Source organism: Drosophila suzukii, chromosome 2L, assembly GCF_043229965.1.
Source record: "Drosophila suzukii chromosome 2L, CBGP_Dsuzu_IsoJpt1.0, whole genome shotgun sequence".
In the NCBI taxonomy this organism is placed as follows: domain Eukaryota; kingdom Metazoa; phylum Arthropoda; class Insecta; order Diptera; family Drosophilidae; genus Drosophila; species Drosophila suzukii.
The window spans coordinates 16,337,784-16,358,800 of record NC_092080.1 but is presented as its reverse complement, the minus strand read 5'-3'; the positions used below and the strand labels follow the sequence as shown (position 1 = coordinate 16,358,800).

General features: G+C 44.2%; 8 protein-coding genes across 10 annotated transcripts in view; 2 read left to right on the top strand and 6 right to left on the bottom strand.

Moving 5' to 3' along the window:
• LOC108021103 (carbohydrate sulfotransferase 4) overlaps nucleotides 1-1,407 on the bottom strand; it is a 30,536-nt gene extending 29,129 nt beyond the window's left edge. The window contains exon 1 of one of the 2 annotated variants that reach the window (XM_036815740.3): nucleotides 228-1,407. In XM_036815740.3, coding sequence (XP_036671635.2) covers nucleotides 228-1,162 — 935 coding nt within the window. In that variant the 5' untranslated portion in view covers nucleotides 1,163-1,407. The remainder of the gene's footprint in view (nucleotides 1-227) is intronic. The other variant, XM_017089632.4, reaches the window with a different exon arrangement.
• A 475-nt stretch (nucleotides 1,408-1,882) lies between these two features.
• LOC108021106 (carbohydrate sulfotransferase 2) lies at nucleotides 1,883-3,334 on the bottom strand. Its single transcript, XM_017089637.4, has 3 exons — nucleotides 2,624-3,334; nucleotides 2,393-2,569; nucleotides 1,883-2,269 (listed from the first exon to the last, which is right to left on the bottom strand). The coding sequence occupies exons 1-3, from the start codon at nucleotides 3,211-3,213 to the stop codon at nucleotides 1,939-1,941; spliced, it is 1,098 nt and encodes a 365-aa protein (XP_016945126.3). The 5' UTR covers nucleotides 3,214-3,334; the 3' UTR covers nucleotides 1,883-1,938.
• A 22-nt stretch (nucleotides 3,335-3,356) lies between these two features.
• On the bottom strand, nucleotides 3,357-9,777 carry LOC108021104 (coiled-coil domain-containing protein 102A). Of its 2 annotated transcripts, XM_017089634.4 has the most exons (9): nucleotides 9,474-9,777; nucleotides 9,344-9,414; nucleotides 9,242-9,281; nucleotides 8,634-9,154; nucleotides 8,374-8,577; nucleotides 7,981-8,317; nucleotides 5,462-5,628; nucleotides 4,703-5,327; nucleotides 3,357-4,358 (listed from the first exon to the last, which is right to left on the bottom strand). In XM_017089634.4, the coding sequence occupies exons 1-9, from the start codon at nucleotides 9,618-9,620 to the stop codon at nucleotides 4,350-4,352; spliced, it is 2,121 nt and encodes a 706-aa protein (XP_016945123.3). In that variant the 5' UTR covers nucleotides 9,621-9,777; the 3' UTR covers nucleotides 3,357-4,349. The 2 variants fall into 2 exon arrangements, with proteins under 2 accessions (XP_016945123.3, XP_016945124.1); XM_017089635.4 differs by lacking the exon at nucleotides 4,703-5,327 and having other exon boundaries at nucleotides 9,474-9,771.
• On the top strand, nucleotides 6,316-7,859 carry LOC108021105 (glutaryl-CoA dehydrogenase, mitochondrial). The gene is made up of 2 exons (XM_017089636.4): nucleotides 6,316-6,875; nucleotides 6,977-7,859. Exons 1-2 carry the CDS (start codon nucleotides 6,410-6,412, stop codon nucleotides 7,768-7,770), a joined length of 1,260 nt encoding a protein of 419 aa, XP_016945125.2. The 5' UTR covers nucleotides 6,316-6,409; the 3' UTR covers nucleotides 7,771-7,859.
• A 493-nt stretch (nucleotides 9,778-10,270) lies between the features above and the next one.
• Phf5a (PHD finger protein 5a) lies at nucleotides 10,271-11,007 on the top strand. The gene is made up of 4 exons (XM_017069324.4): nucleotides 10,271-10,429; nucleotides 10,508-10,698; nucleotides 10,757-10,842; nucleotides 10,920-11,007. The coding sequence occupies exons 1-4, from the start codon at nucleotides 10,378-10,380 to the stop codon at nucleotides 10,924-10,926; spliced, it is 336 nt and encodes a 111-aa protein (XP_016924813.1). The 5' UTR covers nucleotides 10,271-10,377; the 3' UTR covers nucleotides 10,927-11,007.
• On the bottom strand, nucleotides 10,946-12,041 carry epsilonCOP (coatomer subunit epsilon). The gene has a single exon (XM_017069311.4). It carries the CDS (start codon nucleotides 11,947-11,949, stop codon nucleotides 11,029-11,031), a length of 921 nt encoding a protein of 306 aa, XP_016924800.1. The 5' UTR covers nucleotides 11,950-12,041; the 3' UTR covers nucleotides 10,946-11,028.
• Nucleotides 12,042-13,398: 1,357 nt separating this feature from the next.
• LOC139353384 (uncharacterized) lies at nucleotides 13,399-14,601 on the bottom strand. Its single transcript, XM_070997496.1, has 3 exons — nucleotides 14,171-14,601; nucleotides 13,606-13,902; nucleotides 13,399-13,547 (listed from the first exon to the last, which is right to left on the bottom strand). Exons 2-3 carry the CDS (start codon nucleotides 13,793-13,795, stop codon nucleotides 13,399-13,401), a joined length of 339 nt encoding a protein of 112 aa, XP_070853597.1. The 5' UTR covers nucleotides 13,796-13,902; nucleotides 14,171-14,601.
• LOC139353383 (uncharacterized) lies at nucleotides 13,863-20,624 on the bottom strand. The gene is made up of 5 exons (XM_070997480.1): nucleotides 20,145-20,624; nucleotides 19,925-20,086; nucleotides 19,743-19,866; nucleotides 16,642-16,778; nucleotides 13,863-13,894 (listed from the first exon to the last, which is right to left on the bottom strand). The coding sequence occupies exons 1-5, from the start codon at nucleotides 20,221-20,223 to the stop codon at nucleotides 13,863-13,865; spliced, it is 534 nt and encodes a 177-aa protein (XP_070853581.1). The 5' UTR covers nucleotides 20,224-20,624.
• Between the last annotated feature and the right edge of the window lie 393 nt (nucleotides 20,625-21,017).

Genomic DNA, 21,017 nt, shown 5'->3' with positions numbered 1-21,017 from the left:
GTTTTTGCAGTATGTTTTGTATTTGCAACAATATTAAATAAATTCAACAAATGGATCGGCTTAAATGTGTTTAGTTTGTCTGCAATTCAGCAAATCCATTGACTTGCGTGCAAGCAAAAGAGCACATAGGCAAATATTTTTCCGGTTAGTGTTTGCCCACAGGCCCCCGCATAAACACTCCTGCTGCGATGCTTTCACTTTCTCCCCGGATATGTGAGCCCACTCACCTTTGGTCCTCCAGCAGTTTTTCGGCCTGGGCGAGTCGCAGGCGGACGGTCTTCATGCTTTGGATGGGGAAGAGGCGACAGAAGCGCGTGAGGAACGCCGGCCGCCAGCAGAATCGCGGGAACTCCCGACAGACGTCCCACAGGCGGGTGTTGTGCTCAAACAGATAGGTGTGTGTCTTGCCAAAGTTCAGGTAGTCTATCATGTCCGAGTAGTCGCAGTTGAGCAGGTTCTTCAGGTTCTGGACGGCCAGCTCCTGATCATCGGGATCGCGGATCTGCTTGATGCCGAAGTCGAGCAGCGGCTCGTAGTGGTAAAAGTTGCCGGGAATGGAGTTCAGGATGTCGCCCAGAAAGGTGGAGCCGGAGCGCCACGAGGTGACCACCACACTGCGCACCGGGGTGCCGTTCGTCTCCGGCGTCATGTCCGCCAGTCGCTCGGCACCGCCGCGCGGATACTCGAAGTTCTCCATTTCGGCCAGGATGCGTGACCGTTGAGCCGACAGGACATCCACTATAGTAGCTGTCAGGTTGTAGACGATTGTGGACTGCTGCTGCTGCAGTTGCTGCTGGAAGCGATCGTAGAAGGCGCTGCGCGACAGCGAATTGGAGGGACCTCCATCCACGGACGCGCCCAATCCGCCGCCACCCTGATCCCGGCCATTCGCCTGGTTAAACGGAGTGGTCAGCGGACGGTGCTGCGTGGTGGCGATCAGCAGCAGGATGCACAAACTGCTCACGCCGCAGATGCCGATCAGATTGGCCCTGCGCGACATCCGGCTGCGTCGCCGCTTCCCGTTCAAGCTGAGGCGCTGCTTAGCGCGTGTCCTGCCGGGATCGACGTTCGACGGGTCCTGCTGGCCGAGCAGGGAGCACGCCTCCAGGTCCGGACTCAGTTCCAGGTGCTCGTCCGAGTTTTCCGCGTTCTCCGTGCTCATTGGTCACTGGCTGATGGCTGGAGGCTGATATTTCTGGCTGCTTTCGCTGGCTTCTCCTGCTAAATCACTGATGGGCTCGCTCCCACTCGCACATAGTTATCACCGCGCCCTCAACTCGAGCGCATTGCAGATCGCTGCGGAAGTCGCGTCGTAGTTTTATCTTTGTTTTCCCCGAGGTTTTATCTGGATTTTCCGCGACGCGAACCGATGCGAGCAAAACGATTGACAACAACAAAGTGACCGTTGGTGGTAGGTGGAAACATACCACGGAAGCATACCAAGGCGGCGGAAAAATATACCCTAAATATTCCATTAAATCACGGTGCCCAATCGCAAGTCACGGTGGAGGCCTTCGCTAGACACGTAGCCCGTACTTGAACCATTTCAGCCGTTTATGATAACTGCATTTAAAGGGGATTCCCGTCCAACTCTGGTTTAAAATTATCCTTTAATTTTGCTCAGCTGGGATCCTTGGGCTACATTATAGTTGTCAGGACATATGAGATCGTGCAGAAAGATCTACATACTATTTGCACTGCTATATAAAACTTTAAATGCGTTTTTATTAAAGCCAAGTTTAAAAATGATGGTATATTCTAACGATTGGGCTTAAAAATTAAATTTAGAAGGCTCTTAAAAATATATACATATATGTATGATGCTTGTGGACGGTAAACGCATTTTCAAAAGTTGTAGCCAAAAAATTGTTCTACCACTTAGGCCGATTTATGTACATATTTATTTACACCCAGCCACATTTATTGTGACCACAATGGCTAAGCCTTTCCGATGATTGGTTCAAAAGATTCCGGAGAAAAATGATCAAAGTCCTGGACTGCGCGATAGCCCCACAAGTCCATGGCCTCGCCACATACATCCTGCACAGCCTTTATATCAGACACCTTCATTTTGCTCATCCACTCGTGGGCGGGCTGGTTGAGATACCTCCAACGAAGGTCCCAACCCAAGGACTCGACCCCATGACCACTGCGCGGATGCACCCCTCGAGAGCTGGTCTTGGGTCTCCTTAAAGGCAAGCCGTAGAAATCGAATACCAGCTTGATACTCTCCTCGGGCTGCAAAAGCAAGTCCTCATAGCGTATAATGCTGTGGGACATAAGATAAAAAATAACTATAAATTAATAAAAGGTGTGGTAGGACTATGTATGTTAAAGCAAATTTAAAACCTTAAGGAAAGGTACAACAAATTTTTGAGTCCAAATAACTCACCTAAATCGCTGTGGATAAGATTGTTGTAACGTCTCTACCATCTGATGATCACTGACCATATCGTTGCAGAGGGTCTGCACCTCGCAATCCTTTTCGATCGTGCACCATTTGTTATTAATTCGGGAATACGTTGTCCCCCGAGGATCACGGACGATAAGCAGCATCCGCAAATTTAGTCTAGGACAATAATTTTATAAATTACTATTATAAGTTAGTCCCATAACCTCTCACCCTTCGCGTTCCAAGAGGGGGGCCAAGAATTTCAGACGCAGGTTGTAGACCGCCATGTTGATAAACGGATAGAGCTTGCAAATGGCGGCCATCGTCTCCGCATTCCAGCAGATCTCCTGACTGTACGTCTGACACATTTTCGCCTGGGCTCCGTAGAAGCGGCGGAAGACAGTGGATCGCTTTCCCCAGAGGATCATTTCCGCAGACTTGTTGTAGTTGCAGTTGTACAACGCCTCCAGCTCCTCCAAAGCTTGTTTGTGATTCTGCTCTGCACCTAAGCGGCTCTCGTGGGCCATCAATGGGGCATAGTGCTGGTAGCAGCCAGGCTGGTGAGCCAGATTGTCCAGTAGGGTCAGGGCTCCCGATCCCCGGAATGTGACCAGCATCGAGCGGATCGGCTGCCCACCGGTTTCCAGGGTGAAATTGCTCAGATCGCCCAGGTGGCGCGTTTTGTGGGCCAATATTGTGCGCTGCAGGGTCACAGGATCCGGCATCAGAATGGGCAGCAGGAAGAAGATGAACAGGACATAGGTCGCATAGACGGCAACGCAAACGCCGGTGAATTTTGTAGTACGCGAAACTTGCACCATTATAAATTTATAATTTGTCCCAAACCCCACACTTGCAATTTTTAAGTTATTCTAAATAGTTGTAGACTGTATTGATCTGACAGAAGGTGCTTTGCTTCTACAAAGAAAAGGCAAAAGTTTCCAAATCCCAAAAATACTTTGAATAATTATATGTTAATCTTGTAACATGCTACCTTTATTGGCATATCATTCATATTTTATATACTTTTAATAGTTAATAATAAATTGTTATTTATTAATAACTAAAATACTAATATTGCTATGTTATAATACGTAAATATTTCGAATTTCGATTTGTTAATAGGTATATATTTTGTATAAGGTCCACTATGCTGCTGAAAATCGATAAACTTTTGAAAAAATAAAAGAGTTTCGGACTAGGCAACTGCACAAATCTGTAAATTTTGAGTGATAACTACAAATATTGTAAAATATAAACTAATGCCGATTAATAGTTAACAGCATATATTAATCAATATCTATTAAATCTCGTGAAATTTCTTTAGATTTCTGGCACTAAATGCGTACACCGCAAACATTGAACCTGTATTATACTTCAATACGTATATCTGGTATATCTGTTATTAAGTCTGTTCATTCGTTAATCAAGGCAAGGGTTTCTGATGAGGATGAAGGCGTGTAAAGGAGATCTGATCCTTACAACCGTTGTGTCTGCGAGTTAAGCTCATATGGCCAGCAAAAGCAGTTTAAGAAGTTAACCTTAAATTACATGGAATATTATTGAAGATATAAACTTATAATTGTATTCTGAACATAGCTTGTTAATGATCTGATGATGGGTAATAGTCGCAAAAGTAAACATATCTTAGTTTATACATAAGTATTTGTAAAGGGATATACAATATTTAAGGATCTCGCAATAGGTATATCATCCTGCGATAATTGTTACTCACTTATGAAAGAACTAAGGAACAGTTGGCAGAGGTCCCAAATATAAACTAGGAATGCGGTCTATATTTGGGGTTGTTGCTCTACCCACTTTAAAGTACTTGCGCATACTTGAAAATTAATACTAAATGTGTAATACCATTACTGTCCCTCGAATGTCTTGGTTTATAACTTAATCGCTGTTACCCTCGGTCTCATCGTCCAGCAGCAAGCTTGTCGAGCCGTAGCTACGGAGTCTGAAAAAAATAATACAAATTAGAATATTAAGTTACAAATACACATTCAATAACAAATGGCTAGTCAAGTAATAAAATTATAAAAAATTATATTAAACCTTGAGAGTCATCTTTACTTGAATAAATAAATACATTCGACTTTTTCAAAATCTAGTTTTTAGTAATCAAATAAGACTAGTTATAAGTTATTAAGAACAGTTTATGTTAGTATGTTGTTAGGCCAGCCTTAGTTCGCACTACAGATTTTCATAAAATTAAATAATAAAAAATAAATAATAATTTTTTGATTATTTTTTGTTTATCTCACAACAATGATAATGATCATTCCACTTCTCCAATCTCACCTCATCGTCGGATACTTTGAGACCGTCTAGATTAATGCTGTTCCTGGCATAGCCCGCGCCTGCCGATTGCTCCTTCTCGTATAGCTGCCGGTTCAGCTCATCCTTGCTGGAAGCGGAGCTGCTGCCTCCATTGGTCATTCCCTTCAACGGCAGGGCGAGATTCGCCCGACTAGCATTACTTCCAGCACTTCCATATCGCCCATTTCCGGATCGTTGTCTCTGATGATGATGATGGTGCTGTCCATGGGGATTATCGAATTTTTGCTTGGCCCGCTCGAACTCCAGGTTTCGAGACTTTGACTCAAATATGTTCTCCTCGAGATGTGTGGGTTTGGCATCATAGAAGGCCGCTGCTGCCGCTGCCGCCGCCGCTGCAGATGCCGCTGCACTGCTCTGCTGCTGCTGGAGGAGCGTTCGCTCCGTGTGACTAGACCGCTTGACAGAAGCCGCATGATGAGCAGCTGCATCGCTGCCATTGTGGGAGCTCCGCAGACACGCCTGCGAGTCATCGAAGATCTGGCGAAGATCGTTGATGTTCGGCAGACAATCGTTGGGCAGTTCCACGGCAATCTTGTTCCTCAACTGCACTCCGCCCATTCCCCGCAGCTGGGGACTCGGAGCACGTCTTGTTTTGGTGGGTTAAGAGGGGGTTAGGAGTTAGGTTGTTAGCCAAGCCAGCACCATTGAAAGGTTAGTTGTTATAAGAGTTAGTCAAAAGGCTTATAGGTATGTTATAGTGCATATTTTGGCTGGTCTTACCTATTCTGCAGGTGCTGTATCTGCACCTGTAGCCCCTCAGTCTGACCCACAAGTTCATCGTTGGAGCGCTGCAATCTCCGCACTTGGTTCACCGCCGAATCCAATTCGTCCTCAGCACCAGCTAGTTCCCGTTTTAGCTCCTCCACACGCTGGCGAAGACGCTTAACCTGGAAGAAAGAGGGAAAAAGGTATAAATTTAAATTATTTCAGAAACAGATTAAAATAGGTGGATAGTAAAATCCGGAAAATATCACCATATCATATCATAAATATACCTAAGCAAATGCAGCCAAATTATGTTTTCTTCAATTAAAGATGATTTTACAAATTAAAATTACTTTTTATATAAATACCCTGTGAGGGTCTTTTAAATTATGCTTTTTAAATATTATTCGAAAGTTTTATATAAAACTCGATTTTTTTTAATAAAATATTTTGAAATACATTCCAAATACCTAACAAGCTTAAAAAATTAAGTGAAGGAACTACTTTAAAAAAAAGAACAGCGCTACCCCAGAAATCGTATGTACATACGTATCTTCATCTCAAATACATAAATTACACCAAATGCAACGACAATACAAGGGGCGTGTCTTCCAGTTATCAAATCCAACTGATAGTATATGACCCCCGCCAAGCGGAGATAACGCTTGGGATTTTAAAAATTTCCTTGCATGCGCTTTACTCTTGGTTTCTATCGTCAAGTCAAAAATAAGTGCGATAATGCGAAAAATTTAGAGCCCGCAGATTAAGATCGGGCATAACAACAATATTATTTTGGGGTAAACAAAGCGAGGCGAAGAGAAGAGCCCACGAGAAGAACGGACAAAAGCTCTCGCTGTAGACTAGAGCTTTCTTCATTCTCTCGCCGAACGTCGAATCGAGCAGCTGTTCTCTGGAGAACCGGCTGATTATTTCCAACCAAACAACCAGAACAAAATAGGAATAATGATTGCGCAAAGTGTAATCAGCAAACTGAGGCCTTGTGCCCGCCGTTTGGCCAGCTCGAGCTCCAAGGCGGCAGCTCCCAAGTTCAACTGGCAGGATCCACTGAATTTGGAGAGCCAGCTGACCGAGGAGGAGGTGGCCATTCGGGATGCGTTCCGGGGATACTGCCAGGCGGAATTGCTGCCGCGCGTCAAGTTGGCCAACCGCCTGGAGACGTTCGACAAGAAGATCATGGAGGAGATCGGCAGCCTGGGAGTCCTGGGCTGCACCATCAAGGGATACGGTTGCGCCGGGGTCTCCAGTGTCGCCTACGGATTGCTCACCCGCGAGGTGGAGCGCGTGGACTCCGCCTATCGGTCCGCCGTAAGTGTCCAGAGCTCGCTGGCTATGGGCGCAATCTACGATTTCGGCTCCGAGGAGCAAAAGCAACGCTATCTGCCCAGCATGGCGGAGGGCAAGCTGATAGGTGAGTGCTAGCCCCATCGTCCATGCGATCTTAGACCTTAGGAACTACATATTTTTAAGAAGTGCAGTTCCAGAACTAAACCATTTCTTCTCCTTCTCCAGGTGCCTTTGGGCTGACTGAACCCAACCACGGCAGTGATCCGGCTGGCATGGAGACCCGAGCCAAATACGACAGCCAGAGCAAGACATACATTTTGAACGGATCCAAGACCTGGATTACTAGTGCTCCCATTGCCGACGTCATAGTTGTGTGGGCCAAATGCGAAGATGGCAAGGTTCGAGGCTTCCTGGTGGATCGCAAGATATCCGGCCAAGGCTTAGACACGCCCAAAATCGAGGGAAAGTTTTCGCTACGCGCTTCACCCACTGGTATGATCCTGCTGGACGATGTCCGAGTGCCGGAGGAACAGTTGCTGCCCAATGTGGTGGGCTTCACTGGACCCTTCACCTGCCTGAACAATGCCCGCTATGGAATCGCCTGGGGCGCTTTGGGAGCTGCCGAAACGTGTGTGGAGATTGCTCGTCAGTACACACTAGATCGCAAACAATTCGGTCGCCCCTTGGCTGCCAATCAGTTGATCCAGAAGAAGCTGGCCGATGCCACCACGGAGATTGCTCTGGGCCTGCAGGCCTGTCTGCACTTGGGTCGCCTCAAGGATCAGAAGCTGCACACGCCCGAGATGATTTCCCTCCTGAAGCGGAACAACACTGGCAAATCCCTGGATATTGCGCGACAAATGAGGGATATGTTGGGCGGAAATGGCATCAGCGACGAATATCATGTGATCAGGCATGTTATGAACTTGGAGTCGGTGAATACCTATGAGGGTACACACGACATACACGCGTTGATCCTGGGACGAGCCATCACAGGAATCCCTGCATTCGCTAACTGATTCGCCTTTATGGAGGCTACTAAAGTACTGCATTTACTAAATTGTTTTATGTTCGACTGTCGATGTGAATAAATGTTAATCAAATCGAATTGGGCGAAGAAGGGTGCTTCATCTCCAAGTGCTCACTTATTTTCCCTCGACTGATAAGCTGATATGTGTAATCTGATCCATATATCATCCGATAAGATTTTCGAATGTGGATTTACTTACCTCCGCCTCGTACTGCTCGGCACGGCGTACGGCGTGTCCCAGCTCTGTGTTCGTTTCGGCCAGCAGCTTCTTTAGCTTGGCGTGCGACATCTTCACCTCGCTGATCTCCTTATTGCGCTCTGACAGTTCCTGCTGCAGTGCTCGTACCTCCACGTCATTCGCCTGCATGGGTCGGCACTTGCGGTCGGAACGTTCTTGGTAATCCCGCAACTCGGCACGCAGTTTCTTGTTATCCCGCTCCATGGCCAGTTTCTCGGACTCTAGGCGCTCGCGCTTGCCCCATTCGGATGCGTTCTCTGCCTGAAGATGCTCCAGCTCAGTGCGAAGTTCCGTGAGGCTAGAATAATCCTATGATTAGACTCTGGATAACATATAAGGAGCCTTCCTGCTTACCGACGCTCGAGATTCTCACGGGCGGCTATCTCCTCCTGCAGCGAATTGTTAACGATGCGCATCTCAGCACGATGTTGTTCCTGAAGAGTTAGTAGCTCCCGCACTGCCTCCTGTTTGGCCGAGCGCATCTCCTCCTGTCGACCACGTACATCCTGAATCTCCAGCGTCAGTTTTTCAATGCTTTTGTGCAGCTCCAGCTTCTCACTAAAAATGAATCCCCATTTTAGCAAATATGATTGTAAGTTGTATAGTTTACTTACTCCCTTTCCGCTTGAAGGGTTTTCTGTGCCTCGTCCAGGCGCAACTGCAGCATGGATATTTTCTGCAGCAAGTAGTCCTCGTCAAAGTCATCCTTGGACAACTGCTGAATCAGACGCTTCTCCTCGGCAGCCGCCGCCGCATCCAACTCGGTCAGGTGCTTGGGCATGGCCCCCTTCAGGGCGAACTCCTCAATGTCCAGGTCCTTGACATCGTTGGGCAACTTGGTTACCAAGCCGTCTTCGCTATTAATATTCTTTAAGCCATCCGATGAGATGTCTGGCGAGCAGTTTGCATCCCGTCCGTTGGCCTCCGCATCCTCACTGGTGTCGGCCCGATGGAACTGGCCGGCGTGCTTCATCATCAGCGAGTGCACCTTCTCCATCTCCTTCTTCAGCTGCGTGATCTGCATCTCGAGATCGTTCTTCTCCCGCTTCAGGGAGTGGGCTTCCTTCATGGCGCCGTCCAGTTTGAGGCTCAGCTGCTTGGACTCCTCTCTGGCCTTGTTCCGCTCGTTGCGGACCTGCGAAAAGTGAGGAGTGAAAAGTTTTGTTATTGGATACCGGCGATATTGAACCAACTGGGAAGCCATGGCAACCGTGCTTCTTACCTTACTCCACTTCTCCCGCCAGTTGGCAGTGCAGTCGGACCTGCGGATACGAAGAGTTGTAATTAGTAGACAGATTTAATCAGGATTAATTTATCCACCTACCACCACTTCATGGTCTTCTCCATTTGCGCCGCTCTGGCTCGAGCTTCGTGCAGTTCCCTTTGCCTCTGGGACTAGGGGAGGAGAAAGCGAATTAACATCTGGAATTAACATTCTGAATTGGCAGACCTACCTCCCGCGCCTCCCACTCCGTTTCTCCGAATCTGGCCGACATGGTGGTCCCAATGACGCCCACGCCGCCCACTTCATTTGCCATTGGTCGTCTACTGCCCACCGGTGCAGCGGTTGCACTTTGCGTCGTGGATGCAGCCTGTGACATCTCGCTGGTATCCTTTCTGGAGTCCTGGTTGTGGTCCTTCTTCCCTAGCAAAATGCCTAGCTGAACTGTTGCATTTCGGGCGTGTTTTTGCAGCTATTTAGAACAAAGCTCAAACCGAATACAGAAAATAAAATGCAGTGCCATTCGCGTGGGAGCGCCAGCAGCTGTTGTTGTTTACTAGTCGCTGTGAGTGGTCAACCTGCAACGACGAAGGGTTGCCAAATGCTTTCAAAGTTTCGTTTCAGGTAATCGAAATTATTTATTTGATTTCATAAAAAAAATTAACTGGTGCAAAGCACTCCCTAAATGTTAAAATTAAATTATTAAAGATCCATTATTTTTTTTTTTTTCAGTTCATAATATTTAAGAAAAAATTACTTTTAAAAATGTATAATCAAGAACTGTTTTTTGTTACGTATTTTAATTATTATACTTGTTTAAATATTTTGCGTTTGTCAAAGCATTGCTTTCAATTAAAGTTACAAGATAAAAAATGTAAAAAAAACACACACAAAAAACATAATAATCTTAAAGATTATTAATTCATAAAAATTTTAAGTTATTCGAGTTATTAAACAAATTTCACCAAATCTCTTCCTTCTGATTTAATATTAATGGTCGTGACACAAGGGTTAAGGGTTCTACAGGGAGAGAAAAGAGATTTCGAAGTAACGCCAAAAAGGTCACACTAGAAAAGCCGCAATTTTTTCGTGCAATTGTTCTTCTCTCTGTTTATCTATAGAAAACCTTTTAAAACATGGCCAAACATCATCCTGACTTGATTTTCTGTCGCAAGCAACCAGGCGTGGGTGAGTTCTCAAAGGAAAACCATTTGAATACCGCTGAAACTCTATAACTTTTACACATTCCCCCATCCCATGCGGCAGCCATTGGACGCCTGTGCGAGAAAGACGACGGAAAGTGTGTGATCTGCGACTCCTACGTGAGGCCCTGCACCCTGGTGCGAATCTGTGACGAGTGCAACTACGGATCCTACCAGGGGAGGTGCGTCATCTGCGGCGGACCCGGGGTGTCCGATGCCTACTACTGCAAGTCCTGCACCATCCAGGAAAAGGATGTAAGTTACTTCATTTTAAGATAAACCATTGAATTAATCTGTATATTTGTTTTTATAGCGCGATGGCTGCCCCAAGATCGTAAATCTGGGCAGCTCCAAGACTGATCTGTTCTACGAACGCAAGAAATACGGCTTCAAACAGAAGTGAGTAACCTAAACAACCCCAGTATTATAAAATATAATCATTTCAATAATCCCTCTTATATCTTCTATTATTACAGCTACTGATGTGCTCTCCACTACCTCATACATTTCTAATAAATTTTTATTGTAGTTTAATACATAAACAGAAGGTTTTGATAAATGATTGTTTGGAATATATTCTTATGTCTAGACGGCGAGCAGCTTCTCTCCGCCATCAAGGTCGTACTGCAGGCACAGGCGGTCGAACTCGGCCGACTTCTTGTCCAGATCGGTGACAAAGTCGCTCTTGGGATAGAACTGCCGCAATTGCTCCAGGTTCCTGGTGACTGACTCCGCAGGCTTGGCCGTGAGGTGGGCCAGCACCATCAGGTTGATCAGGGTGTCGTAGTCGTTGTGCTTCTTCAGCAGCGATTCGCGCAGCACAGAGTCGGCCTCCTCGTACCGCTCCAGACCCAAATGCACCACCGCCTGGCCGTTGAGCAGGGCCGGAGTGGGCTTAAACTTCTCGCAGAACTCCTGGTAGATGTGGAAGGCGTCTTGCATCTGCTCTGTGCCCTGGGCGAGGGCAACCCAGGCCTGGGCAAGCTGGGTCAGTGTGGCGTCGTCGCTGATCTCCTGCATCTTGGTCACCAGCTGCTTGGCCAAATCAACACGCTGCAGGCGCAGTAGGCACTGCACCGACAGAGCCATGGACTCCAGATTGGTGGAGCCGTGCAGGATCTTCAGGGCGTTCTCGAACTGCCCGTCGTGGCAGTAGACAATGGCGGTGGCGATGTGCCAGATGTTCGTCTCGTCCTCCTCCCCGGCCACCTTGTCCGTGAGCTTCTCCAGCAGCTCCTCAGTCCGCGAGGGTTGCTCGAAGGCTTCGTGCACCAGCCTCAGGGCCTGCAGGGGCGAGGCACTGCCCTCCTTGATGTCCGAGGCCACTATGCGCCCGGAGTCGATGGCCAAGTAGGAGAGGTACATGTAGGACAACAACTCGGCTCCTGCGGTCCCTTGCTCGGGCAGCACAAAGTTGATTGAGCCCATGAAGTTGCCGATATAGTACTCATTGCGGGCATCGAACAGCGACGAGTTGGTGTCCTCTTCATTCTGCTGACGGCTCATTTTGCTGATTATTTGTAATTAGCTGAAGGAAACACAATTATTTTCGGCTGAGTTGGCCGTCGAGTTGTCAAAGTTGAGCTGTCTGTCGATAGTACCGATAACGCGATAGTATCGCCATAATTTCATTATGGGTATTCCGTACAGTGTATTCGTGTTTGTTTATAAGGGCTATCTCTGAACCATTATTATTATTTATTTATTTATTAAAAACTATTTTTATTTCTTAGCTGACAACTTCTTTTACTTTTCTTCTCCTTTTTAAATATGCAAACATGCCGAAGGGTTAGCTACGATTATTCAAATCAATTTTTTTTCATAAATTAAAAAAACACTTTTTAATTTTTTTCGGAGCAACTGAAAAACATCACGCTCACATTCAAATTTGTATTAAAAAACAAAAAATTCCGGGTTGCTGACCAGGAAAAGTTTGGGGTGATCATGGTTTCCTGCCCCAGAGATGAGTTGGCAGGTCTCCGGCACTGTTTGCAGGTCTATTAAAAGGAGTTGGCAGCACCCTGCCGATTGCCCACATCGCTATCGATAACCTTAAGTGGCCACAGCAATTCATTACCCTTTGCTGTTAATGGTTGTGAGCGTCGAGCTCTTTCTCCATGTCCGCCATCTAAGCTTCGTTCGCTTGTTTCCTTTTGTAAACTTTTTTTTAATGTAATGAATGTTATGAAATAAAAGTTGAGCGTTTAATCTGTATTTATTAAGGGTTAATGAATTCCTACTATCAATCGTTGGGACGATTCTTCTTTGCAGTGCCTAATATGTTTTTGAAAATGTTTTAGGCACTTGAACGACTTGCTGCACATCAGGCATTCGTTTTTCACTGTTGAATCGTGGTATCTGATTTTCTTTTGAGCGTTGTTTCGCAGTGATGTCTACCAGCTAAAAGGCATCGAAATGAAATGAATATAAGCAGGTTTCCTTCATTTCAAATTTTTTAAAATGTTATTTGTATTTACTAAATGTTAATAAAGACCTACTATCCACCGTTTGGGTTTTGGACTTTGGAGCTAAAGGACGCTTTTTAAATTGGCCGTTTTTCCGCACATCCTGCAGAAGAAGACATATTTTTAAATATATTAAAAATGTTATCTGTATTAATAAAGACTTACTTCGCAGCGATTCTGGTGAATTTTAAGAGATTTATGGCATTTGAATAATTTTCTGCACCTCGCACACTTCTTTTTTTTCCCCGCGGCAAGGTGGCGCTTGAGGTTGCTTTTGGTGGTGTACGTTGCTCCGCACCACCTGCAGAAGATGACGGCCGAATTTTGAAGGCCAAATTTGGCCCTCATCTTTTCGTCCAGATCCAGATGTTCGTCCGATCTGTTGTGTTCCTTGTAAAGATTTTTGGTATTAAATACCATGTCACACAGATGACAGACGTGACCGTGACGAAACTTGTTTCGCGAGTCTGCGTCTGGAAAAGGGAAAACATTATCGACGACTACAAATATGATACGATTTAGACATACCTGGCTCGGCCTCCGTCCAGAGGTACACCACCTCGGCGTCTTTATCGAACACCATCTGTGGAAGGTCTTCTACGGTCGCTGGGAGGTTTCCCACGTGCAGGTCGTCCTCGACTAGAAAAGAGAAAACGTTATCGACTTGAACACAAATTTATTAGGAACTTAGACATACCTAGCTGGTGACTGAGGGGCTCCACAGGTGAGAGGTTCCCGACCTGGACGTAATCCACAAGAGTGGAGCTGGAGCAGGCGCTCGGCTTGAAAATGTCGTCTTCATTGTCATCAGTGGAGGTGGAGCTGGAGCTGGCTCTCGATGCGTCCGAGTTGTCCTCTATGACCTCCGCGTCTTCGTCCATGTCCATCGTCCTTGAGAGGTACAGGTTGTCGTTCACGTCCGGATTCCGGCTGCTGCTGCTGGGTGAGCACGCGCTAGTGCTGGAGGTCGACGTCCGGGCTACCAACTGTGGTTCTATAAAGTATAGATTAAAGGATAAGCATAATTGGAAACACGGCTAGACTCTTTGGAACTCCGGGGACTTTGGCAGACGGTAAACGCCGAGCTCATTAAAGGCCAACCGCCGCTTTGCCTTTTTTCCGGTGTCTGCGCCTGCAAAGCAGTCACATACATATGTACAACATGTTTTAAAATATAAAATAATAAATAATAATAACCAAACACTGGTATAATGCATTTTAAAAAAATATATTAATAAAAACTCTTTAATATTGTACTTTACCTCTTCTTCATCCCTCGGCCGCTTCGGGACAGGGCCAGAATCTCCGGCTCCGGGCTCAGAAATATCCTTCAGATTTTACGATCTCCAAAATTGAGGAATTTGCCAATAATGAGCTTGATGCGATTTCCAACGAAATGTCTTTGTTTTTATAAATAAAAGAATCCATATCCATGTTGCAAAATAATTCTTGTTTACTGTTTAAGTTGATTTTCGATAGTTTTAGCAAATGCAACCGTATTTCTAGCTAGTTTTATACAACCCTTTGTCTAGTACGTTTTGCCACTAGCGCCATGTTTTTTTAGTCTTTTTCAAGACTATGGACATAGAGGACGTCGATAAGCTCATTAGAGGAGCGCAAGGATCGGGTGATGTAGAGGTAGAATGATTGATATAATGCAGGTACAGCGAAAAATACAGTATTTTGTGTTTGTTGTTACACGAGTACGTGCGACCTAATTATACCCTTTACTCGTAAAGTAAAAGTGTATATTGTATTCGTCGAAAAGTACCATAAAGTACATATATGTATTCTTGATAAGCATCACTAGCCGAGTCGCTCTAGCCATGTCCGTCTGTCCGTTTGAACGCTGTGATCTCGGAAATTTTATAATCTAGAGGTTTAAGATTTCAGATTTAGATTTCTTATCTTCGTAAGCAGCGCAAGTACGCGGGCATGCCACGCCCCTCTGACGCCCACAAACCGCCCAAAACTGTGGCTTCTACAGTTTTCATGTAAAAACAAATTTTAACTTAAATGAAATGTTCTCGTCAATACCTATCGATTGGCCTAAAAAAAATGTTATCGCGGTCACTCTGTCGCCCACTTACTTAAAAAAATGCACTCCCTCACTTAAATGTTGGCACACTTGCAATTTTTGACTTTAAATGTTATTTTCAGGCTTGTGTAGCATTTTTTTGATTTCCTTTTTTTGTATTTGGTTAAAGAATAGATTATTAATTGAATGGGATTATAAATTTTTTTTTTCTATAACGTTATATAAGATATTTTACTTTTAAATGAAAAGGAACTTTTTTCGTTACACAAAAGTCTTGGCACACTTAACCTAATTATAGTATTTTTATACCCTTGCAGAGGGTATAATGATTTCAGTTAACAGTTTGCAACGCAGTGAGGGAGACGTTTCCGAACCCATAAAGTCTATATATTCTTGATCAGCATGACTAGACGAGTCGATCTAGCCATGTCCGTCTATCCGTCCGTTTCTACGCAAACTAGTCTCTCAGTTTTAAAGCTATCGGGCTGAAACTTTCCCAAAAGTCTTATATCTTTTGCAGGTAGTATATAAGTCGGAACCAGACGGATCGGCCAACTATATCTTATAGCTCCCATAATCGGAAAAAAAAATTTAAAAAAATCATATCTTGGTGGACGACGCATATCGTTAAAATTAAGAAAATTAATCTTATTTAACTTATATAACTTAAAATAAAAAGTGCAGCGCAGCAGCCAAAACGCCTCCTTAACTTTCCCTCTATCTTTTCACTAAGTATGAAGTCGGAACTCCGTTGTTTCGAGTTCAAAAATTCCGGGTTGTTGACCAGGAAAAGTCTGGGGTGACCATAGTTTCCTGCCCCAGAGATGAGTTGGCAGGTCTTTTTTAAAAGGAGTTTGCAGCACCTGACCGATTGCCCACATGGCTATCGATAACCTTAAGTGGCCACAGCAATTCATCAGCTTTGATGCTAATGCTGTGAGCGTCGAGCTCCTTCTCCATGTCCGCCATCTAAGCCCCGTTCGTATCTGTTTCCTTCTGTAATCATTTTTTTTAATGTAAGGTATGAAAACTTGAGAGTTAGATCTGTATTTATTAAAAGTAAATGAGGGCATACTATCCATCGATTGAACGTTTTTTCTTTGCACTGCCTATTATGTTTTTGGAAATGTTTTAGGCACTTGAACGACTTGCCGCACATCAGGCACTCGCTTTTCACTGTTGAATTGTAAAATCAAATACGACTTTCTCTCTGAGCGTTGTTTCGCAGTGATGTCTTACAGCTAAAAGGCATAGAAACTAAATAAATAAATAAATATTAGTAGGTTTCCTTCATTACACATTTTTTATGTTTTTTTTGTATTTACTCAAAGTTAAAGAAGACCTACCATCCATCGTTTGGGTGCTACTTCTTCGCAACGCTTCCGGCGCACTTTAAAATATTTTGGCATTTAAAGTATTTGTCACGTCACACACTCATTTTTCGGAGTGTCGTGGACGGCAAGGTGGGGCCTGAGATTACTTTTCAAATTGGCCGTTTTTCCGAACATCCTGCACAATAAGACGGGCGAACTTTGAAGGCCAAATTTGGCCTTAATCCCTTGTCCATTTTGATGTGCGCGTCCGATCTTTGGTGCAAATTTAATATTTTTCTACTTTTAAATTGCATTTCGCACAGCAGACAGTAGTTATGTGACAAAATTTTTTTCCGAGTCTCCGTCTGGAAAATTGACATACCTGGCTCGTCCTCCGCCTGTTGGCTCAGGAAAGACGGTGTCCAGAGGTACATGATCTCGGCATCTACGGTGAGTTGCACAAGGGCAGCAGTTCGGCTGCCAGACAAAATGGCGGTACTTAACGCCGCGATGCGACGGCTGGAAGTTCCCAAATGTGGTGGACGTAGTATTCCCAACAGACTCACCGGGAAATGCTGGATGTCGTCGGCGTCGACTGTGGTAGACGATTATGGCCGATCCTCTGTGCGGGTCGAACGGACACCGGTTGCTGGCGAAATCGCGCAGAAATTCGTGGAACTCCCAATTAAATATCCCGGGGCCCTTTGTGTTGGGACCCCGGCTGCCCTATAGAAGATTATTAATAAATAACAAACTAACATGTTAACTTTCCTATCACTGACTTTTATTTAGTATTAAGCACTGCGACTATCTGATCATCAGCAGATATCTGATCATCATCGTTCCTCCCCCGCCATATTACAAGGCCTCTCCCAAAATTTGGTCATTGGATACATGAGTGCCATTTAAGGTTATCCCAGAGCGAACCGGGATTAATCCTCAAGTGGCCAGATCGTTCGCCAGATTCATCCCGTAGCTGCAACTATCGCCCTATCGACCTAACCTATCGATAGAGTCCCTCCCATTATCGACTCCCATTGCAACAAACCCTCGGCCGGTTTGGGATAGAGTTTGCATTTTTGTCCCCGAATTCCTTCAGGGATTTCACCATTTCCACAAAAGATCTGCTTGCAAAAAGGGAGCCAAAGCTTGATGAGCTGATCTCCAATGAAATGTCCTTACTTTTGTATTTAATGGAATCCATTATTAGAATCAGAAATGCAAATATTTTAACTTGATCCACTTGTATTGGTAACTCGAAGTCGATTTTTGATTGCTTTAGCATTGGAACCGTATTTCTAGACAGTTTTATGTAGCCCTGTTTCTAGTGCGATTCAGCATTATCGCCGTGCTTTTTTAGTCGATACGCTCCTTGGAGGAGCGCAAGGATCGGATGATGTAGAGGTAGAATGATTGAAAGAATGCGGGTACTGCGAAATATACAGTATTTTGTGTTTGTCGTTACACGAGTGCGCGTGATCGTTACTCGTAGAGTAAAAGGGTATATTGTATTCGGGAAAGTATATAACAGGTAGAAAAAAAAAAATTAACTGAAATGTATTGTTCTCGTCCATACCTATCGATCGACCTTAAAAAATTTGGCACGCCTAATCTAACGCCCACAAACTGCAAAAAACGTACATTTGAACGCTGTGTTCTTGGAAACTATGAAAAATAGATAATTGGGTAGAATTTGACCCCTAGATCACAAAAAGAAGTCAAATAAATAAATTTAAGGATAATTTTTTTAAAGATGTGTTTTTAATTTTATTTTGTGTTACGTTTAACCATTTTAAATTGCCAAATAAATGAACAAGCAACATTGAGAAAACTGTGATTATAATTAACACGGGAAAATGCTATAGACGATGGCCTCGGCTATTAGATACCCGTTACTCAGCTTAAGGGAGTACAACAGGGATGGAGATATGCTTCAAGCAAATATGCTTTTTCAACTAACACACCTAGCCTGTAGCGCCACCTACCCTTTAACGCCGTCGGGCTGTCAAATTTGAGCTGCCTATCGATAGTACCGATAACGCGATAAAATCGCCATTATTTTATTATGGGTATTCCGTACAGTGTATTCGTGTTTGTTTATAAGGGCTATCTCTGAACCATTATTATTATTTATTTATTTATTTAAAACTATTTTTATTTCTTAGCTGACAACTTCTTTTCCTTTTCTTCACCTTTTTAAATATGCAAACATGCCGAAGGGTTAGCTACGATTATTAAAATCCAAAAACAAACCTTTAGAGAAAATTATACTTATTCAAATCAATTTTTTTTCATAAATTAAAAAAACACTTTTTAATTTTTTTCGGAGTAACTGAATTTGCACAGAGACTCAACGCACAAATGCACAACACTGCAAACATCACGCTCACATTCAAATTTGTATTAAAAAACAAAAAATTCCGGGTTGCTGACCAGGAAAAGTTTGGGGTGATCATGGTTTCCTGCCCCAGAGATGAGTTGGCAGGTCTCCGGCACTGTTTGCAGGTCTATTACAAGGAGTTGGCAGCACCCTGCCGATTGCCCACATCGCTATCGATAACCTTAAGTGGCCACAGCAATTCATTACCCTTTGCTGTTAATGGTTGTGAGCGTCGAGCTCTTTCTCCATGTCCGCCATCTAAGCTTCGTTCGCTTGTTTCCTTTTGTAAACTTTTTTTAATGTAATGAATGTTATGAAATAAAAGTTGAGCGTTTAATCTGCATTTATTAAGGGTTAATGAATTCCTACTATCAATCGTTGGGACGTTTCTTCTTTGCAGTGCCTAATATGTTTTTGAAAATGTTTTAGGCACTTGAACGACTTGCTGCACATCAGGCATTCGTTTTTCACTGTTGAATCGTGGTATCTGATTTTCTTTTGAGCGTTGTTTCGCAGTGATGTCTACCAGCTAAAAGGCATCAAAATGAAATGAATATAAGCAGGTTTCCTTCATTTCAAATTTTTTAAAATGTTATCTGTATTTACTAAATGTTAATAAAGACCTACTATCCACCGTTTGGGTTTTGGACTTTGGAGCTAAAGGATGCTTTTTAAATTGGCCGTTTTTCCGCACATCCTGCAGAAGAAGACATATTTTTAAATATATTAAAAATGTTATCTGTATTAATAAAGACTTACTTCGCAGCGATTCTGGTGAATTTTAAGAGATTTATGGCATTTGAATAATTTTCTGCACCTCGCACACTTCTTTTTTTTCCCCGCGGCAAGGTGGCGCTTGAGGTTGCTTTTGGTGGTGTACGTTGCTCCGCACCACCTGCAGAAGATGACGGCCGAATTTTGAAGGCCAAATTTGGCCCTCATCTTTTCGTTCAGATGTTCGTCCGATCTGTTGTGTTCCTTGTAAAGATTTTTGGTATTAAATACCATGTCACACAGATGACAGATGTGACCGTGACGAAACTTGTTTCGCGAGTCTGCGTCTGAAAAAGGGAAAACATTATCGACGACTACAAATATGATACGATTTAGACATACCTGGCTCGGCCTCCGTCCAGAGGTACACCAACTCGGCGTCTTTATCGAACACCATCTGTGGAAGGTCTTCTACGGTCGCTGGGAGGTTTCCCACGTGCAGGTCGTCCTCGACTAGAAAAGAGAAAACGTTATCGACTTGAACACAAATTTATTAGGAACTTAGACATACCTAGCTGGTGACTGAGGGGCTCCACAGGTGAGAGGTTCCCGACCTGGACGTAATCCACAAGAGTGGAGCTGGAGCAGGCGCTCGGCTCGAAAATGTTGTCGTCATTGTCATCAGTGGAGGTGGAGCTGGAGCTGGCTCTCGGCTCGACCGAGTTGTCCTCTACTAGAAAAGAGAAAACGTTATCGACTGGAATTCAAATTTGTTAAGGACTTAGACTTACCTGAGTTGGGGCTCAGGGAAGGCAAGAGGTAAATGACCTCCGCGTCTTCGTCCATGACCATCGTCTTCGAGAGGTCCATGTCCGTTTCGTCCACATCCCGGTTCCGGCTGTTGGATGAGCACGCGCTAGTGCTGGAGGTCGACGTCCGGGCTACCAACTGTGGTTCTATAAAGTATAGATTAAAGGATAAGCATAATTAGAATCACGGCTAGTCTCTTTGGAACTCTGGGGACTTTTGCAGACGGTAAACGCCGAGCTCATTAAAGGCCAACCGTCGCTTTGCCTTTTTTCCGGTGTCTGCGCCTGCAAAGCAGTCACATACATATGTACAACATGTTTTAAAATATAAAATAATAAATAATAATAACCAAACACATACACAGGTATAATGCATTTTAAGAAAATATATTAATAAAAACTCTTTAATATTGAACTTTACCTCTTCTTCATCCCTCGGCCGCTTCGGGACAGGGCCAGAATCTCCGGCTCCGGGCTCAGAAATATCCTTCAGATTTTACGATCTCCAAAATTAAGGAATTTGCCAATAATGAGCTTGATGCGATTTCCAACGAAATGTCTTTGTTTTTATAAATAAAAGAATCCATATCCATGTAGCAAAATAATTCTTGTTTACTGTTTAAGTTGATTTTCGATAGTTTTAGCAAATGCAACCGTATTTCTAGCTAGTTTTATACAACCCTTTGTCTAGTACGTTTTGCCACTAGCGCCATGTTTTTTTTAGCCTTTTTCAAGACTATGGACATAGAGGACGTCGATAAGCTCATTAGAGGAGCGCAAGGATCGGGTGATGTAGAGGTAGAATAATTGATATAATGCAGGTACTGTGTTTGTTGTTACACGAGTGCGTGCGAC

Coding starts and splice junctions, on each gene's coding strand:
- epsilonCOP (XM_017069311.4), bottom strand. CDS start 11,949: ATGAGCCGTCAGCAGAATGAAGAGGACACCAACTCGTCGCTGTTCGAT.
- LOC108021104 (XM_017089634.4), bottom strand. CDS start 9,620: ATGTCACAGGCTGCATCCACGACGCAAAGTGCAACCGCTGCACCGGTG. Junction 5,629..7,980: donor CCGAGCAGTACGAGGCGGAG/GTAAGTAAATCC, acceptor TCTTTCTTCCAG/GTTAAGCGTCTTCGCCAGCG. Junction 5,328..5,461: donor ATACAGCACCTGCAGAATAG/GTAAGACCAGCC, acceptor CACCAAAACAAG/ACGTGCTCCGAGTCCCCAGC.
- LOC108021105 (XM_017089636.4), top strand. CDS start 6,410: ATGATTGCGCAAAGTGTAATCAGCAAACTGAGGCCTTGTGCCCGCCGT. Junction 6,876..6,976: donor GGCGGAGGGCAAGCTGATAG/GTGAGTGCTAGC, acceptor CTCCTTCTCCAG/GTGCCTTTGGGCTGACTGAA.
- LOC139353384 (XM_070997496.1), bottom strand. CDS start 13,795: ATGGACATGGACGAAGACGCGGAGGTCATAGAGGACAACTCGGACGCA. Junction 13,548..13,605: donor GCCCCTCAGTCACCAGCTAG/GTATGTCTAAGT, acceptor TCTCTTTTCTAG/TCGAGGACGACCTGCACGTG.
- Phf5a (XM_017069324.4), top strand. CDS start 10,378: ATGGCCAAACATCATCCTGACTTGATTTTCTGTCGCAAGCAACCAGGC. Junction 10,430..10,507: donor TCGCAAGCAACCAGGCGTGG/GTGAGTTCTCAA, acceptor CCCATGCGGCAG/CCATTGGACGCCTGTGCGAG. Junction 10,699..10,756: donor GCACCATCCAGGAAAAGGAT/GTAAGTTACTTC, acceptor TTGTTTTTATAG/CGCGATGGCTGCCCCAAGAT.
- LOC108021106 (XM_017089637.4), bottom strand. CDS start 3,213: ATGGTGCAAGTTTCGCGTACTACAAAATTCACCGGCGTTTGCGTTGCC. Junction 2,570..2,623: donor CCCCTCTTGGAACGCGAAGG/GTGAGAGGTTAT, acceptor TTATTGTCCTAG/ACTAAATTTGCGGATGCTGC. Junction 2,270..2,392: donor TCTTATCCACAGCGATTTAG/GTGAGTTATTTG, acceptor TATGTCCCACAG/CATTATACGCTATGAGGACT.
- LOC139353383 (XM_070997480.1), bottom strand. CDS start 20,223: ATGGACCTCTCGAAGACGATGGTCATGGACGAAGACGCGGAGGTCATT. Junction 20,087..20,144: donor TTCCCTGAGCCCCAACTCAG/GTAAGTCTAAGT, acceptor TCTCTTTTCTAG/TAGAGGACAACTCGGTCGAG. Junction 19,867..19,924: donor GCCCCTCAGTCACCAGCTAG/GTATGTCTAAGT, acceptor TCTCTTTTCTAG/TCGAGGACGACCTGCACGTG.